Source organism: Parasteatoda tepidariorum, chromosome 3 (genome assembly GCF_043381705.1).
Source record: "Parasteatoda tepidariorum isolate YZ-2023 chromosome 3, CAS_Ptep_4.0, whole genome shotgun sequence".
NCBI lineage: Eukaryota > Metazoa > Arthropoda > Arachnida > Araneae > Theridiidae > Parasteatoda > Parasteatoda tepidariorum.
In genome coordinates, this window is record NC_092206.1 from 66,362,107 (window position 1) to 66,382,595 (window position 20,489).

General features: G+C 31.0%; 2 protein-coding genes across 4 annotated transcripts in view; one reads left to right on the forward strand and one right to left on the reverse strand.

Annotated features, from left to right (window-relative positions):
* Nucleotides 1-1,483: 1,483 nt before the first annotated feature.
* On the reverse strand, nucleotides 1,484-15,266 carry LOC107454387 (uncharacterized). The gene is made up of 2 exons (XM_016071576.3): nucleotides 14,753-15,266; nucleotides 1,484-2,156 (listed from the first exon to the last, which is right to left on the reverse strand). Exons 1-2 carry the CDS (start codon nucleotides 14,874-14,876, stop codon nucleotides 1,537-1,539), a joined length of 744 nt encoding a protein of 247 aa, XP_015927062.1. The 5' UTR covers nucleotides 14,877-15,266; the 3' UTR covers nucleotides 1,484-1,536.
* The window catches only part of LOC107454385 (ankyrin-3), a 28,253-nt gene continuing 19,657 nt past the window's right edge, over nucleotides 11,894-20,489 (forward strand). For 2 of the 3 annotated variants that reach the window (XM_071178790.1, XM_043049326.2), the window contains exon 1: nucleotides 19,887-20,129. The gene's annotated coding sequence lies outside the window, so the exon portion shown is untranslated. Of the gene's footprint in view, nucleotides 11,962-19,886; nucleotides 20,130-20,489 lie in introns of those variants that run through there. The other variant, XM_071178792.1, reaches the window with a different exon arrangement.

Consider the following 20,489-nt stretch of genomic DNA (forward strand, 5'->3'; position numbering starts at 1 on the left):
TCCCCTAAAAATGTGTTGATATTTATGTGATCTCCCTGTTTTTATAACAGTTTTTGTCTATTTCGACAAAAAATAGATTAAAAATATCATTTAATAAAAACTGTAGCTTGGAAAGAAAAACCGATTGCAGATTTGAAATCAACGAAGTTAAAATATCCAAAATCCGTTTAAAAAAATCTGCAACAGAAAACAAAACAAAAAATTGCTGCCTATTGTTATTCATATTTTATTATAGTTTAAAAAAGTAATATAATTAAATGTCATTAAAAAAATATTATAGCTTTAATATTAACAATATTTCATATGTTTTAGAGTTTTTTTTTTAAATTTATTTTAAAGCTTTAAAAACTAGAACAAAATTTTAGAAAATCTTACAACAACAAAAAAAATCGTTAATATTTTCAAAGAACAGAATTATAATTACTACTTTGTTGTAAATCATTTAAAAAAAGTTAGCTGTCATAAATTACAACAGGTATATTCCGAAATCAGAACACGTAACATAAACCAATCAATGCTTGGAAATAAAAACATTATTTATTATCTCAGGGTATTTAGAATGATTGCCTATTTTCATAAACATGTTTACTATAAGAGTATAAAGGAAACGAACATGAAGGTTTCATCTCTGATTCATACCAGTTATTCTGAGATTTATTTTGATGTAATTTTGTGATGCAACACAAGAATATATCCTTTCACTATATTACAGGTCACCATTTGGATTAGCAGCACGCACGGAATAAAAAATCCTAATATTTAGTCTACTTCTTTTAACAATTCTTAAAGCAAGGAACGACATATAAACGCTTCCAAAAGAACAGTTATTATAAGAGATCATATTTTTTGAAACAAAATTTATTTTACTTCAGTAATAACAGTGTTGAAAATTATTATTAGGATATTTCATACGAAGGGAAATTATGATTATTGTTATATGTTATATTGTCTAGCATTGTTATATGTTATGTTGTTATATTACCTATATTACCTCTATTTCTCCTGATTCAAATTCAAAATTGCCATTAATATGTTTCATAAGAAATGAAATTATGATTATATTTTTCTCTCACCTCTCTTATTTCTCATTCAAATAAATACAAGCACTTTCTTATTTATTCTTTCTTTCTTTTTTTTAAAACATTTTTGATGAAATCGGACATCTACTGCTAATTCTGAAAGTAACAAAATAAGAAATGGGAAACAACGTTTGTTTTTAAATTAAAATATTGTATCCCTCAATAGTTTAATGTAAAAATAAATATATTTTAATATTGTATCCTAATATCCCTCACTTTCCTAATGTTCTGAAACTTCTTTCTAATTTAATTTCTACTTTAGCACCCTTTGATTCAAAGTTCATATCGTCTCACCTGTTTCGTATCTCCCTTCTTTTATTATTTTGTTCTGTTTAAACTCTTTTAAAAATTAGATTTATAATATATTTAAAAGTCAACTACTACAGAAATAAACGACTTAGCTGTTAAGTCAAACGGCATAAAGCCTAATAAAATACTTTATTTCACTCCATTTTCATCATTTTTGTACCAATCCTGGAAGCCTCACAGAAGTTAGAGCTTTCCCAAAAGCCATCGGAAACTGATACATAATTATACGAATCGCTTCTTTTCTTATTTCTTCCCTTAACTCCTCTTCTACGGCATTATACACGTACTGAAAGATGCCCAAATTCGATGGTCTGACATTAATGTCCCCAAACTTCGTAATCTCCAACAAATTCAACTTCGCTGTCAATGACGCTGGTGCTCCTGAGACAGCTGACTTCACCAACGTTTCATTGATGTATCCAGTAACTTGAAAAGGAATCGGTAGCAATTGTTCTACAGTCGCCTTGACGTCGTAAACTACGCTGAAGCCAAAGAATCTCATTACGCATTCCAATTTGACTTCCCGAAGATTTATGGTGGGTCCCTCGCACTGTGTAAATCTTTGAACTTTGGATAAACCATTGAACATACCATCGGTGAAATCTGCTCTTCCTGATATAGGAATAAGACCCATTTGGTACGTAAACGGTATACTGAAGTCTGGCAATGGAGCTGGGTCTAAATTCATGGCAAGTATCTCACGTTGTAGGGGTTCTTTTATGACGGCATCAAGGAAATCATCAGCAATTGATGCGAATGTGACGCTACCTGCAAAATTACACAACACATTAATACATTACATATTGATTAATGAATTGATTAATATTTAATAACCACTTAATAATAATCTCACTAATTTATTAAAAATACATTTAATCTTCTTTTCGTCACGCAGTGGACTGATCGTCAAGACTCGGTTCTAAGCAGATCACTGTAGTCAAACATCACTGGCTGCGGTCAGTGTGTGGGTGGGTGACCAATTGGATAAGTCTGAGCAGGGATCGAGGGTGTGCGGTATTGGTCCTCGTTAAACTGTTCTACCGTAAAGTGCTCGACTTCGCGTGCAGGTCGTCGGGCTACCGAAGCGAGGATGCCATCCCCTCTGCAGAGGATCAAAATTGGGATGGCATGTCTTCGGATTGTCGTCAGAGATGTTTCCCAGACCGTCACCAATAGCCCTTTGTGCAGCTCTAGTGCGATGTAAATGAACAACAACAACAATAATCTTCCTTTCTCTCACACTTTACCATCAATGTAAAAAAAAAATTCTCCATAATATTTCGTAATCACGATTACCATCACAAGGCTTATAACTTCTTACGCTTTTCGTAAAATTTCATCGATTGGTCAACTTTATGTTTTAATCTATTATCTTTTGTTTTGAAAATTCGATTTCAAAATATTTTTTACATCACTGCATGCAAATAATCCAGAAGTTTATATGAAATCCACTTTGTTCCAGCTGTCTCGTGGTGAGGTTTATAAAAATGTTGGCAAAATCACCAACAATTCTGAAAACTTTCGGCTTTGCCTGCGTACTACTTTATATAATAATTTGAAAAAAGCGCTGTAGTTGACAGCCCTGAATTCATGGAAAACTAAGTTTATATACGTAGCTAGTAGATTTAATGTCAACTAGAATTTATTTTAAATATGCGTGATGCTCAGGGGATAGAGCGTTCGCCTTCCAATAAGGCAAACCGGGTTCGAATCCCAGTCGATACGAATTTCGCATCCGGCTTACACCGACCACAGTGCTGACGTGTATTATCCTCCGTGGTAGACGGATCATGGGTTAGAGTCCTCTTACCGTCAGGCGAACCGTGGGAGTTTCTCGTGGTTTTCCACTCCATGTAGCGCAAATGCGGGTTAGCTCTATCAAAAAGTCCTCCACGAAGGCAAATTTCTCCCCATACTCGATCCAGAAGTTCCCTTGTCTTCTGGATTGGGTTCAAAATTACAAGGATACGGAGTTGAACATTAGTAGTCGTAAACCCATAAAATTATGTCGGCTGTTCAATGACGGTTATAAAAAATAAAATATAAAAAAGTATGTAATTAAAATTTCTCGCATCAAAATATTTTTTTTGACTAAACAAGTAAAAGTTAAGTGTTCAATGACGCAGATCAATTTTTTTTTACTAATGAATTTCTGTTTGCTATACGTAAAACAAATTATTTACTTAGTTTGAAATAAATCATTTGCTTGCTTTCAAAATAATAATTTATTTAGTTAGAAACAAATCATTTATGTAGTTGGAAACTAAACATTTATTTAGTTAGGAACTTATTCCAGAAAACTGTATTAATTTGGGTTAAGAAGATTGAAGAGGCTGGTAGTGTGTTAGAAGTGAAGCATGTTGTATCAGCAAGGAATTGAAACAAAATCGTTGACGAAGTTAAGTTTATTGCCTAGAATCCTGACTATAGCGCGTGTTCAGCAACTCCCAGTTGGTCGACATTGTAAGGTGCCTCCTCAAAAAATCGTATTTGTTTGTGTGAATAAGTTTGAAGAAAATGGTAGTGAGTTTTATGTGAACCATATCGTTTGAATAACTTAAACAAGCTGTCTCTTGACCGTTGATCTAGCAGAGAATGTTGTTCAGAAACTTTAACACTACTAGAGCAGTTTTAAAAAGTACATCAATTTGAAAAGAAACCATCTATTTTAAAGAAACGTTGTTGCTGTTTTCACATACGCCATTTGCCAATATCAGCAACCCTACTTGAAATCAAGCGAATTTTTAAGGCTTTCTTTGTTTTTCACTTGTGTCATCCAGGGCAAAGAATACGATTTTGTCACACCCATACATCATAGCCCGTTTTACAGGGAGGACTCATTCACACACCTTTCATCCTTTGACCTGAACAAGAGATAGATCAATCTCCAATTCAGTACCCCCAAGGATATTGACTTGTTTTGGAAGCTAGAAGGACTTTGTGACCCCGGCAGACCTAACGTGCACCATTTAATACAGGAGGATTATTCAGCAGGCTGCATTCGAACTCCCGTTCTCACAAACACGAGTTCAATCTCCTATCGACCAGGCTATTCTCTAAAGAAATGTTTCTAAATGTGTTGCCTATTTTAGTGTATTTATAAGCTACGGCTTCCTTATAATGAATATATAATGTAATGAACTTAAACTCATCACTAACTTAAAATAACATGTTTTATGTACTTATAATAAACTAAAAAACGAAACTCAGCAGCACGACAGCCCATAGAGGGCCAAGGCCTACTGTGCCCATCTCAGTTTTCTTGACCTTGGGCTCTGGGGTGCCGGAGCAGATGTTCCGGTTAGGTGGTCAGTCGAACTCGCAACCCCCAGTGTTTAGTTCCCAAGCATGATTGGTACTCATTTATCGACCCACTGAAGGGATGAAAGGCTGAGTCAACCGTGCCCGGCCCGAGGATCGAACCAAGGACCTGTGGCACAAGAGCGCGAAGTGCTACCACTCAGTCACCGGGCGTCATGTACTTATAATAATCACATTAAATTTTCATGAAAATATTTTTATAATATTTAATGTCAATATGCACTGAATAAAAGTTAATATTCATGTTCATATTTCAATTTAATTTACCATTAAAAACATATTCATTTTTTACATTTCCACATCCTGAAAAATCTACTAACCCATTAACATTTATACAAATCTATCTTCTAAACAACGTATAACTGAAAATGATATTTGCAACATTATGTCAAATTTATCCTTATTTTATTCACACCTTTTAATACCTAAACCAATGAATGAAACTGTTTCTTGGGCTTTTTTTTCTTTCCTTTTTTTAAAACAAATTTGAAAGATAAAAAGAAAATGACAAATGAAAAATCGTCGGTATTTTTTTTTCTTCTTTCAACCACCCACTGAAAGACTCCCAAAGGGAATTTCGAGACTCCCTCTCGAATTCGAGAGGGAAAAAAACGATGAAAAATTGGATAAAAATCCCAACCGAAACTGATTTACCAAGAGGATGGGGAAAAAAATTACATCCTCACATCTTTGCACAGAATGAAAAGAAATGCATGTAACTGGTTCATTTTTAAACAAGGAATAAATCTTATTCCAGCATTTGAGCTAATCTATTAAAATTCTTATGATTATGAGAATATAACGTCAATCAAGTTTTATTAAAAAATAATAAAAATATTTCGTTTTAAATGTTTCTATGACTTGCGAAAAGCATTGTTCTAACGTGACATTTCAATCAGTACTGAATGATGAAAGATTTTTTCTTTTTTTTTTGTATCTAAGTAGTCTCTTTTAGTACACTACGGAACAATTGCTAAGAACGGATGATAATATAGCAACGATAGCCATCATGAAATTGAAGGTAGGAAAATGTGAAAATTAGCATAAGTGCGAGATACAGTAAGATGTGCTTTGCAAATGCAAATTTTCGGTTGTCCAACTGGTTTGATCTGGCCACATGATAGCACTGATAAAAGATATAAAGGACTTGACAGGTATTGAGTATTGTTGTTTAAAATCGGAGTTTATCGGCAAACAATTAATTGACGAACTTAACATTTTCGATATGTCTTCTCCACACCATTTAGATGATTTTACGCGTGGCAGTATAATCCGCAAGATTGAAGAAAGCTGAAGAAAAAAAAAACAGATGTTGCCAAAGAGTTCGACGTCAGCCACAGTGTCGAATCAAAGCTTTGGAAGTCATTTGATACAACTGGTACGGTGCAGCAGACGTAACGAGGGGGGTCATGTTCCACGTACGACGCCTACAGAAGACAGGTACGTAGTGTTATCGACAAAAAGGAACCTTCGCAAGTGCAGCCAGTCTGGTAGCAAATCAATTTCATCCTGCTACTGGCAAGCGAATATCCAGAGAAACTATAGCTAAATGGTTGCAAGTAGGATTATACGCAAGCCAAACTGTTGTCTGCATACCATTGTACAGACGCCACCGTTACAGCTGTTTGCAATGGTGTTTTCAGCATCGCAGTTCGAGCGAAGAGTACTGTTGTACTCTTCGAAGAGTACTATTGTACTCTTCGCCTTATATATTCTTAGAAGGGAGTGGATTCAGTCTCTCGTCTAAGTGTTGACGCCAAATGATCTGACGTGAGAGGTTTAGTGAATGAAACACGCAGGAAAGGGCCCGATATCCTAAATGTAGTGTCATGGTATGTATGGGTTGGCATTATGTTTAATGGCCGTACGCTTCTCTATATGCTTTCAATTGGGACTATCTCTGGCCAACACTACATTAATGACATTCTGCTGACTCATGTTCGCTTGCTCCGTGGTGATGTTGGTGATAATTTTTTTTTATGAACGCAGCATGTCATCGAACAGTTGCTGTCGATGAGTAAGTACAATGCGAAAAAAAAGATATTACCCTGAATAACTTTTGTTCTAATGATCGGATTTTCACGTACTAAATGAAAAGGACGAAATTTTTCTGAATAAACATATAAATATTTACATATTTGGATTCTTAACTTTCAAAATACGGGGGTAGTCGCCATCTGAGAAACATCTATATGTATATTTCTCTTACACGGCGACAAATAAAAGCCTCGTTACAATTCCCCGAATGGCAACGCTAGAAAATAGACCAATGATTGCTGCTAAAAATGTCACATGCCAAATCTAGCTGAGATGGCTCAACATAAACGAAACTGAAATAACAAGAGAGAGCATAAGCTAGGCAGAAGTTAGTAGTCTTTATTGATAGATCTCTATTTTAGTATTTTGTCGAAAGCGCTTTTTTTCACGAATTTTTATATTACGAATTTATTTGACGATTTTTGATTTATATCACGAATTNGGCTTTTTTTTTCTTTCCTTTTTTTAAAACAAATTTGAAAGATAAAAAGAAAATGACAAATGAAAAATCGTCGGTATTTTTTTTTTCTTCTTTCAACCACCCACTGAAAGACTCCCAAAGGGAATTTCGAGACTCCCTCTCGAATTCGAGAGGGAAAAAAACGATGAAAAATTGGATAAAAATCCCAACCGAAACTGATTTACCAAGAGGATGGGGAAAAAAAATTACATCCTCACATCTTTGCACAGAATGAAAAGAAATGCATGTAACTGGTTCATTTTTAAACAAGGAATAAATCTTATTCCAGCATTTGAGCTAATCTATTAAAATTCTTATGATTATGAGAATATAATGTCAATCAAGTTTTATTAAAAAATATATATATATTTCGTTTTAAATGTTTCTGTGACTTGCAAAAAGCATTGTTCTAACGTGACATTTCAATCAGTACTGAATGATGAAAGATTTTTTCTTTTTTTTGTATCTAAGTAGTCTCTATTAGTACACTACGGAACAATTGCTAAGAACGGATGATAATATAGCAACGATAGCCATCATGAAATTGAAGGTAGGAAAATGTGAAAATTAGCATAAGTGCGAGATACAGTAAGATGTGCTTTGCAAATGCAAATTTTCGGTTGTCCAACTGGTTTGTTCTGGCCACATGATAGCACTGATAAAAGATATAAAGGACTTGACAGGTATTGAGTATTGCTGTTTAAAATCGAAGTTTATCGGCAAACAATTAATTGACGAACTTAACATTTTCGATATGTCTTCTCCAACCCATTTAGATGATTTTACGCGTGGCAGTATTATCCGCAAGATTGAAGAAAGCCGAAAAATAACAGATGTTGCCAAAGAGTTCGACGTCAGCCACAGTGTCGTATCAAAGCTTTGGAAATCATTTGAAACAACTGGTACGGTGTAGCAGACGTAACGAGGGGGGTCATGTTCCACGTACGACGCCTACAGAAGACAGGTACGTAGTGTTATCGACAAAAAGGAACCTTCGCAAGTGCAGCCAGTCAGGTAGCAAATCAGTTTCATCCTGCTACTAAAAGAGCGAAATTTTTCTGAATAAACATATAAATATTTACATATTTGTGTTCTTAACTTTCAAAATATAGGGGGTAGTCGCCGTCTGAGAAAAACGGTTCTCTTATTTTGGTTAGGAGAGCGATCTTAAGTTCGAACCCCTTAATGTTAGTTTCCCTTTTTGCATTTTCAGTCATATTTTTAAAACGAATAAAGAAATTCAAGAAACATAATGCACCTTCTCAGAAAACCCGTTTACCCAAAGCTCACTTCATGCAAAAAATAATTTTTTTAATAATTGTTTATTAGTTTTTATAATTTAATTTTACTGAGGATGAAAAAACTTTGAATTATGAAGTATAAATTTCTTTTATACCATATTAATCTAAGTATTTTTCTATTGAAAAATCAAAAGTTTTAACTGTTTCTAATTAGTAGAAACCGAGAAAAATTAATATTAGTTGTTTTTAAAAAAATAGTTTGGTGGCAATGACATACATGCACGTAGCGTAAAATTAGATTCATATTTTTTAAGCGATTGCTAATATTTGTTTTATGAAATACGATACTTCTTTTATAGTCGTCTAAAACTTTTTTCGCAATTAAGAAAAGAAATTTGAATGAAACATTTTAATCAATGAATGTCGAGTCTTACAAAAGCATGTTTCTGATAGAATACGATTATATTTAATGTGATTATATTTTATTTTTTAATTTGGTTTCTTCTATAATTGATACAATTTCAATAAAATACATACGTATGCATAGATTTGGAATAATATATTTATCAATTTCTTCAATATATTTTTTATAATTACTAATACAAATACATAGTCGGCATTTTAAAAGATCTTAAAATCTCTCAACATCTTATATATTGTCTTAATCTTACGATAAACTTTTTAAATATTTAACTGCGAGTGTTTCGTGGAACTATTTTGTCAACTATTTAATTAAATCTTAATATTTTCAAAAATCTTATTTTTTACGCTAAGCACGTTGATTATTTTTTCATTACCTACTAATAAATTTTCAAGTACTTTAATTTAGGTTTTCCGTTAAAGTAAAATTCCTTTTTAAATTAATGTCAAGTTTTTATTAAAATAAATCTTAGAATTATTACCTCCTAGCTGAGAAGTAAATCTTGTTAAGAAATTAAAAAAATATTCTGCTGTTTAAAATTAACCGAAGAAAAATAGATGAATTTTTTTCATGCATACTATTTTTTTTTGTTGAAAAATGAAGATAAATTATTGATTATTTTTCTAATTATTGTCTCTTGTGACTTCCACATAGATTATCTAAAATAGTGTTGATGTTTTATAAGTTACTACACACAGATACCGAATACAGATAGGAGCATAAAGATACTGAACATAAAGAGCTATCGAATACGTAGCTGACATTTTTAAGCATCCTAAAACGTCTTCCTAACATCTTAATTTTGAAATTAAATTTTCAATTACCTGGCCGTGTTGGATTCACAGAACTATTCAACTAATTATTTCATTATATTTTTGTACTCCTTCCTTATGCTACCACATAGATTTTTTTCCGTTAATATACTAATCTATTTTGTTTAATTTTTATTAGTACTTAAAAATTTTCTTCAAATAAACACACGTTTTAAGTAATTGCTAAGTTTATTTTTCGAGTTTCAGAACTATAGCTAGTCAGCTAATAAGAATTTAAGAATATTTTCTATATTAAAATTACTCAGTGCAAAACGTAGTGATCATAGTAAATAAGTGCACCCTTTTCTCTAAGATTGAACAAACAAATTACTTATTTATTTACTTTATTTTTTCTTATTTATTTGGTTTGTGAAAAGTAAATACACATTAGCGCAACTCAAAAAACCACAACTGTTTTCTTTCTTTTTTAAATGAGTGAATTCGAACCGCAATTTTATTTTAATATTTAAACTTATATATTACACCTTTAACATTAAGAAAGCTATTCATTTAGGAAAAAATATGTTGAAAAAATTTACTTTCCTTAAAATTATTTTTCAACTTCAGCTCAATTTCCAAGATATTTTTATAGCATAATTTGTTATGAAATGCCATATTTTGTTAAACAGCAAATACTAAAAATTGAAATTTGTAAAAGGATTTCGTAGCCGTGTCAATTTCAGAATCATCATCGGATTTGAAAAATGTAATAAAAAATACGCAATTTTCGAATTTATTTTAATAAAAAATAACGCTATGAGAGGGTTATACTTTTTGCAGAAACTGTGAATACCAATTTTCCTATATTTCGTCATATGAGGATTAAAATGATATTATCCCAAGGAACCTACTCAATAACTTCGCTATTTCCAGAATTGAAATCAGTTTTGACGAAACATATTTGCTTGAAAGCTAAACGAGAAAAAATTTAACTATTATTATTTATCTAAACTTATTCCATTAATTTAATGATAGCAGTATCAAGGTTAAGGATATGGGACGGAAGCCCCGTTTACTATTAAACTGTAAATGTATGAAATCATATAGCTTGAATAATTTATTTTAAACAAATTATTTAATAATTTTAAGCAAATAAGCGTGTAAAAATAAACTCGATCGAAATATCCTAAAATATAAGTAGAATAAACTTTGGAATCGATAGATAAAAAATACCTTTTCAAACAACTGCGAGTAGAACGGAAACGCTAACTTGTTTGAAATAGCTGTCCTTGTAACTATTTCATTTTGATTCCGGGCATTCCAGCAATCGATCTTTGAAATTTCAATTGTAAATAGAACTTTTTTATATCCTTAAAAAGTGTTATTAAGGCTATCAGTAGATAAAAATTGTACTGCATTGATTTTTTTCGTGTAGTGACTAATTGCTATTTTTTTCAATCTAAGAACTTATGCATTTATCTTTACATAAAACTTACTTTAATATCGCGTGAAGTAATTTAGTATACTGTGTTACTAAATTAATAATTTCATGAAACTTTATCGAAAAAATAAAAACTTCATTGTTTTTTTTTTAAATAGATGATAATAAAAATAGACATATTTTCAGCTTCCGATAGTTAACGTCACTAGTCATTCACGCCTCGCGAGTCTTGAAAATAGGCGCCATTTTTTATAGCTCTAAACATGTCGAGTTTTATTTCCCTTTTATATTTTTTGAAGCTAGAGCCCCTGAATTAGACTTAGTATAGTAGCCTTATTTGAAGCCAATGAAATTTTTGAAATCACACTACGTCACTTGTAGGTATCCCACTGGAAAAAGGTTACATCGAGCTCACGCGTCACGTTCACTATAAATGTGTAATTCTCGCCTCCAAAAATGCCAACGTTAGCACACTGTATCGCAAGCAGTTTGTGTTTCGTGCTTCTAATAAATCTACCCGATTTATATATCAAAGCTATAAAAATAACTTAAAATTCTAAAATAAATATCTTCGTTCTATCAAAACAACCATTTTATTATAAAACTTTAGAACAACAATCTTTTTACATTGCCACTCGAAATTATTAATATGCACTCGATAATATTGTGTTAATGATAATTTTGCACTTTTATATACACTTTTTACTGATGACGTCATAAATAATCGTTTAAATAAAGTTTAGCTCATAATAATCATACATAATCGTTAAATAAATAATCGTTTGGTCCTTTTATAGATTTGCATAGCAGTTTATATACATTGAAAAGTATTTGTTGTTCTCTTCTTCAGCGCTATACGGTATCAAATGAAGCATAAGTTCGCTTTTAAAATATCGACGAGTAAGTATGTTTTAGTGGTGTTATAAGGATAATTATATTTAAATTTTTAAATATCTGTAAACTGTATTAAACAATTTTATAATATTTACTTTCTATCTGCATCCGTTTGTTAAGCCTATTTCGAATTCATATCAATGTTCTCTCTGTTCTGTGCATATGTCTGATAAACAAACTGATTTTATTTTAAAATATGTTTCAAAAATGCATCCTAAATTCATGACTCTTGCATTGTATTGTATCACGAAAATAACTTTCCTGATTGCTGTGTGTATCATATCTTACTGAAATTATAAAGTATACTGTTACGGTATCAAAAACATGGTGGCGGCTACTTTACACCAAGAAGTAGTATTAAAAAAAAACTTGATGTTTCAGTAGGAATTGCCCTTTGCTCTTGGTGTAGTCAAATGCCATTTTCGTATAAATCAATTACCACTATTTTAGATATTTAGAGAAACGAAAATTCTTTACAGTGTATGAGTACGTTTAAGTGATAATAGTTTAGTGATAATAGTTAAGTGATAATAGTTTTGATTATAAAATTATACTTTACCTATAAGTTTCCTTTTTTATTAAATATAATGGATCATTAATTTTGTTAAAAGTATTATTTTGTTTATAAAGATCGTATGTGTTACAAACATATTGCATTAAATATTGCACAATATCGTGAATTTATAAATATATTGGAGTTCCAATTGCAACATTAATCGAGTTCATGGTTACCAAAAATTTAGTTTTACACGTCTTAGCTATTTTGAGTGTACTATTTTAAACGTGTAGAACAGTATAAAAATGAAATAGTTTTTTTTAAAGTTATTACTAGCTTAATACCTGCTCTTTAAATCTAAACTACACGACTCAACAAAATCGTGCATAAAACGGTACGACAATAATAAAGACCTACACAAATACAGAAGCTAAAATAATTCCAATTTTTTTGTTTATTATTTTTTACCCTTCTTAGTGGATTTACGTTATTAAATTATGCAAAACATATATTTAGTAATTCATATGATCAAAATAAAGATTAACTGTATTCAGCATCATGTGGCATAATGCTGTTGCTCCAGGCAACTGATATGATATTTAAAATTTACCAAACTCAAGCTACTTTCTCCATGTGTTATATTTTCGAGGGTCGTAATGAATTAAGAATATAAATGTAAAATATTGGAGAGGCTATAATCTCCAAATTTACTAATAAAATAACTTGTACCTACATATATTTCGTATTATTCACATTTTAAAAGCATGATTATTAACAAAATAAACACGTGGTTTTAGATAAACTAGATATTTACCTGGAGACGTAGTCTACTTACTCTCAGGATCACGGTGATCATTCAGATATGGCATAACGGATGAAAAATAATTAAAAATGCAGAATAAACTAACATTTTTGATTAGAGCTATAAGCTATGATATATCATTGGTGGTACCTTTAAAATATTTGACAAAACTTTATCTTTCATAGTTTACTTTAAAACAATTGCTTCCGCTAAGCCAATGAGAAAATTCCATTTAAATGCCTCTGAATAAAAAATATAGTTAAAAAATAGCTTTACCATTTGTTTACAATTCGCACTGATTTTACTTTACGTTAAATGTTCTATTTTTAGAGCGTACGGTTTACTTGCAATCCGGTATACAGACACACTAAGACAAGCAGGAACTCTCAGGAACTATTAGACTGATTTCGCTCAAATTTTGCATTTTGCCGTTTAAAATTACCTTTAAAATGAAGCAAAAAATCTTTGATTTAAAATTCAAAATATTTTCGACTATTATTAAATAAAATAGTGAAGAATAATAAACACATACTAAAAGTTATATTTTGCATGGAATAATCTTAAGACGATTAAATTTTGTTATTGGGAGCAAAATTTTTTAATTCGCTTAAAAATTTCTCGAGATATGGCGAAATACTCAGAAAGTAATGGCTCAGGGGATAGAGCGTTCGCCTTCAATTGAGATGAACCGGGGTTCGATCCTGGCGATGGCTGGTCGATACGAATTCCGCATCCGGCTTGCACCGATCACAGTGCTGACGTGAAATATCCTCAATGGTAGGCGGATCATGGGTAATAGTGTCCTTACCATCAGGCTAACCGTGGGAGGTTCTTGTGGAACTTCTTGTGGAAATGCGGGTTAGTCCCATTAAAAAGTCCTCCATGAAGGCAAAATTGGGTCGGCTGTTCAACAACGGTTATAAAAAAATAAAAAAAGGGAAACTAACATTAAGGGGACCAAACTTTGGAGCGCTCTCCTGACCAAACTAGTGGGACCATATTTCCCAGATTTCGGCTACCCTCCTGTATTTTGGGGGTCAAAAATCGGAATCCATCTAAAAAAAGATATGTTTATTCAGAGAAAGTATGTTCTTATATGCAAAATATCGTCTGCACTTATTAATTAGCATATTTGAGGTCACCACTTTGAGCCATAAGAATTGAGTCCTAGAACATGAAGATCCGATCATGAGGATCAAAAGTTATTCAAGGTGGCACGTTTTCTTTTTCTTGTTTTTTTTGTGTGCGCTGCACATATAGGTAAAGGTGATCAATACATATTTGACGCATTACAGGAAAACCGTTAAATATTTAGAGGATACTTTATAGAATAAGAGAACAAACATCAAAAAATTCGGCTAGATTACTTTAAAGAAGAAATTTAGGTAGACATTTAGAAATATTCTTATTCCAAAAAAAGTTTGATAATTTTTGTACAAATATTTCTATAAACAAATTCAAATATAAATAAAGTAATAAGGGAGCAAAATATTCCTTACCAGAAAAGAGCAAAAAAGCAACTAACTGCAGCATATTCTTCATTATCAAGTAAAATCTGTTAAAAGTGTTCGATGTTATCAACTGTTTTCGCTTTTTATCATTAATCAATGCGGGTTGTTTCATAAAGAACAAATAAAATGAGATTTAACGCAGCTTAACCTTCTATGATAAAACACGTTTGTATTGAAAATCGAAGTTTATTAGAGGAATAGCTTACTCCGCGAGAACTTCATGGAAGGTAGGCCTAATTCTGCAGTTAAATGAAAATGAAATATTTTTGAGAAAAAAAATATTTTTGAAATTGCTTAAATGATAGCTCTATTATGAACAAAAAAACAACTGCTATAAGGAAAAGATTGGGTATGATAAGATTTTGCGGAAATTACGTGTTTCAGGATAAATCTTTAGAATCAAATTCTTAAAACAATGAGTGAATCAACAATCAGTCAAGACATTTAGAAAAAAAAAACAAGTTTTTTCTTATTTATATTTTTGAGAAGGACAAATTAAATGTTAAAAAAAAAATCTTAAAGAGCAATGTTTAAACGGAGCAGTTAATCTAAAGGATCACAGAACATAGCTGTATCAATTGAGTTGAGATGGGAGAAACGGCAAAAATAAAATAAATAAAGTAAGTTAAGATTTAAAAAAAATAAGTTTCATTCTTCGCTTCTGACAATTGGGTACTTGCACTTCAAAAAGAAGACGACCAATATCCAAATATGTAAATGACGTCACAGTTGACGTAACGTTGAGTTAATTTAATATGGAGCCGTATCGCACGTCGAATTTGTTGAAATATAATTCTTTCTCGTCTACTAAAATTAGATTTATTATCTGTTTATGCATTTTATTGCAACCGTAATTACTTGGCTTACTCGAAATAGAATTGTAAGAACAGTTGCTAACGTAAACAAATGTCAAGTTTCAACAGGTAATCGGGATCAACTACATCACTTGCAGGTATTGCATAGGCAGATAGTAATATTGCCTTAAAATGTTAAAATTTGTGTATCTAACAATTTAAAACTTTTGAAATAAAATACAATAATCATGAAATATTTTCGTTAAAATAATAAGTAATTATTTAAAACTACTTTTTGCATCGAATCATCATTGAACAAGCGAGTTTCATAGTTGGATGCAAAAAGTTTTCAATTCGCTAAAAAGGCTCTAGAGATATGGCTAAGTTTGGATAAATAGAAACCAATGTAAGGTAGCCTAAATTTTCATCCGTGATCAAATTATTGAGATCATATTTTTCAGGTTCTACATCCCATATTTCTGTTGATCAAAATAGGTAATAAATGTATTGAAAAAAGGCATGCTTTTTTAGAGAAAGTTTATCATGATTTCGTAATTTAACTAAGCACCAATGAATTAGCATGTTTCCTATCAACATTTTGAACACCAATCTTAGTGAGTGAAAACCCGATAATTAGAAAAAAAGTTATTCAGAATGATATCCATTTTTTTCAGTGTATTTGTCGCAAGTTCACATGTTATCAATCTTACTTGTTCGAGGAGAAGATTATTGATTAATTTTATATTGATTATATATTGATTATTATACTGATATATTGATTAATTTTGAGTATACTATATTTTAAATTACGAAATTAAACATAAATATAAATTTTAAGAATAGACAAACGCAATTTGTCTCGGCAGATTTGAATTATTGATCCTCAAAATGTAAGAAGTAACTGGAATTCGAAATGCGTGCTTTCTTATTACTTTAGTCAGAAGAACCTTCGAAAATTTGACACTTTAATATTAAATTTTTTCTGCGTATTTTGCACTGCCTCTGGAACTATTTAAACTATTAGTGCACGATAAAATTTGTTTATCAAAAAATAATTCCCTTTAAAAAATTCCGTTTTTTGGACATTGTCAACAGTGAATAATTGCAATGTAACAGCAATTCAGGATACTGCTGCTGCTATGAATTGCAAGTTCCTCAAAATTTGAAAGCTCATTTTAACAAGTGTAATTTCTCCTAGAAATATAACTTCTGATTGTAGCATAAGCAGAAATATAGCACTCGTATGAATGCTATATTTCTGCTTATGGCCTCAGAATGGACATGAGAAATGATGTTGATATTAAACTCAACGGTGCGTTTGTTTTATTGATAATTTTTAGCTCAAATACAGAATTTGAAATAGCAGAATTATTCTTCAAAAAACTATATTTCTTTTTTTCCTCGAGAAACTACATTTGTTTTTCATTAAAAAAAACTGGAACCTCATTGAAAACCAAAGTTGGATATTAGCTTCCATTTTCAAGTTGCTTAGCAATTCAGACGAATGAGGTAAAAATCACTTGTGGAACAGTTTTAACACTTCCTCTTGAAAAGCTTACGAGTTTCTATGATTGATGAGTTCCTCGCGATCAATAAATAAGTAGTATGCCTCAAGAACAGACTCTAACCTACTTTTCTTCTTTTTGGAATATTCTGGAATATTTCTCCGCGAATTCCTTTTCCTGAATAACTTCCTGGTCCCCGTGCTTCTCTTTTCTGGCGACATCTGAAGGTATTACGGGGTAAAATATTGCTCCCACTTTCCGAAAACTCGGATCCCATTTTTCGTCTCGTCTCCAACTGATTAGATGAGAATGAAATAAGAAAATGGGTTTCTGTCACTTTCTGAAGGTTGAATTTGAATACCACACATTCGGAATGTAGCAGGTGTTACGTAATTACCGATGGTGAAGATGACGTGAATTGTAATGAACTTGGGATTATTGATTGTCTCAATTCCACAGATCGATAAACTCGTTTATTCTATTATATAATTATTGCAATTAATGATAATATAATTATACAGCTATATATATTATATATAATTATACAGCTATATATATTATATAATTATACAGCTATATATATTATATAATTATACAGCCCATTACTTAATTGCTTCATTATGAAACAAGATCTCCATTAAAAAGTTGTTAGTTGTCTACATTCCCATTTTATCTGCATTGGGGAATTCTCTTCCTTCTGCATCTTGAATTTGTCACATCTGCAAGGAAACAAATTTCGTCAAAATTAAAGGAATTTTTCCTCAATGTGTCTGAAACTTGTAGAACTCGGAANAAAAAAAAAAAAAAAAAAAAAAAAAAAAAAAAAACAAACAAACTCGTAGAGCCTAAAGTATCTGATTTTTCTACTAATCACTTCATCTTGGGCTCTATATAGGTAAATCAATGCCCCCCGAACAACACAAAAAAAAAACTGATAGAGATAAATTAAACATCAAATTTCGTCAAAATTAAATAAATGTTTTGTCAATGTGTCAGAAAATGTCCCCCGAACAACAGGAGAAAAACAGATAGAGATAAATTGCACCCCTGCCCAAACCGAGATTCGAACCTGTAATCTTCTTGGTAAGAGGCCAACTCCATTACCACCATACAAACCGGTCGGGACGTTCCGTCATTTCGAGGGTTTAGCCTTCATTCTAGATACTTTATTCTAGTTAACAATCTCCCACAATGCACTACGACGAGGTTTAGAGTTGAGAAAACATCTTTGTTAATTTTAATAGATTTTCTTTCCTTTAAATCATTCCTCTAGTATTCAGCCTAAAGTTCAGTTTTTGAAAAAGTATAGTATTTGAAATGCATTAATACGAGAGACTACAGTGATTTGACTTCCTTCCTTTCTTCTTCCTTGACTTTGGTTGAAAAATTCGAAAATGCATTGTTGTGGCGTCATAGAAAAGCGTTTTTGAATGCTAGTTCATGGTTCATATGTTACACCTTTTATATGATTCACTTGATTCACTTATTTCAGTTACAATTAATTACAATTATTTTTTCTAAAAAAATCAAATCTAATCATAGTTTATGTAAAATGTCATTTAGTAATAGGTTTTTTTTTGTTGAACATACTTTTGCAGTATATTTTTACAGTTTTCTGGCCTTTAACTGAAACTAACGAGAAAAAAAAATAGTGCTTTCCTACTTTCAATAAGAGGTAACAAAAAAAATTCCACTTCAATTTTTTAGAAGAAAAAAAACTTTTTAGGCTTCAAAATGTTTAATGGCTACCATTTTGATTGAGCCGTAATAAATTCTTTTTATATTCGAAGATAAAAACTGTCTTTAAAAACAGACGTTAGAAACATTTGAAAACTAATGGCATTTTTTTTAATAATATAATTCATTTGTATTTCACAAAAATTTATTCATTCAAATAATGTTTACGGATGAATGCAACAATTTGATGACCTTTTATAATAAAAAGAAAAAAAATCGAAATTGCATGCTTTTTTTAAAATAACATTATGTTTCATTTTAATTTTGAAAGAGATAGAGGTAATTAACTGATTACATACGTACCAGAGATTTGAAGGTGAATCATTTAATTTTGTGCATTTATGTGTGAAAACTATTTATTTAAACTTAACCCAGATATCCACAGTCTGTTACAGTAACGTCACAATTAAATCACTTAAAAAAATTATTTTAATATTATGAATTGGAAGAAGGAATTGGAATGTCTTTTCAATCCGTTTTTAAAATAAATGTATATGTTTACATTTTCATTAAGACTCATACTAATGTTTCAAATGATACACAATTTTTACAGTCACAAACAATGTTGATAAGATTTATTTCATTCAAAAATAGTATTGATAAGGAAGAAAAACGACACTTTCCTTTTTGATGAACACGTCAAAAATTGAGCATTTTTGTAATCTTTTAATTTTGAAAAAAAATTAATTTACTCAATTTGGATAAGTTTCTAGCAATATTTTTATGCTAGCACAAAAGATTTTTTTCAGGAAGAAAGGTGGATTAATTTTTAATAGAATATGAAGCGCTTTGCATTGAAGCATATATTGTGTCTAAGCACTCTAGGGTTTGTTAAATAATTTATAGTTTGAAATGTGTATTATAATTTGCGAAAACTTTTACATTTAATTTTGCAACTAATAAAAACGCGAATGGACACAATGTTAATACGAAAAAAAAAAGAATCATCGTATTGATATTTCATAGCAATAAGCAAACGATTTTCAAATCTCGACAGCTACCTTTTAGGGCGCCAGCTTTCTTTATTATTATTAATTTGGCGACATCTGAAGTTTGGCTCAAAAATTTAGAACAGTTGTTTTTTAACTCTTAGAATCACTAGTCGTTCGTAAAAGAAATAATTCAAAATCGAAATTTTTCAACTTAAGTTGAAAATGTTGTTCTTTCCCTACGTTCTATGTATTTTATTCACCTCTACGTTAAAAAGTATTTATTTCTAAAAGAATTGTTCTAGATATTTTCCACTCTACATTGAACTCAACAGTACCAATACTCACATCTCGCCTTATTTCATACGTTGAAAAGTGGTGAGGGTTATTAATTGATCGAGTAAGTAGAATTATTAAAAACTAACATTTCATTATGCTATGTGTATAAAACGTTCTATTCTTACTCATAATTCTTTGTAAAGTATGTAATGTTAGGTAAAATTTAATTATTCTCTTAATATTCAAACACACAGAATTCTGTATTTGTTTGGAGTGAATTAGTCCTAGTGAAACAAAAGATGGTAATATTTAATGTAAATAATAATTATCAATCTGTAAATATTTAATGTAAATTAGGGAACGAATATTCAGCCGCTATTCTGTTTGTATTCGGCCATTTTGCCGAATATTCGGTTGGTCGAATATTTGACCAAACTTGTTGCAAAGTATTATTCGGAAATTTCGTTTTCGAGAAAGTTTT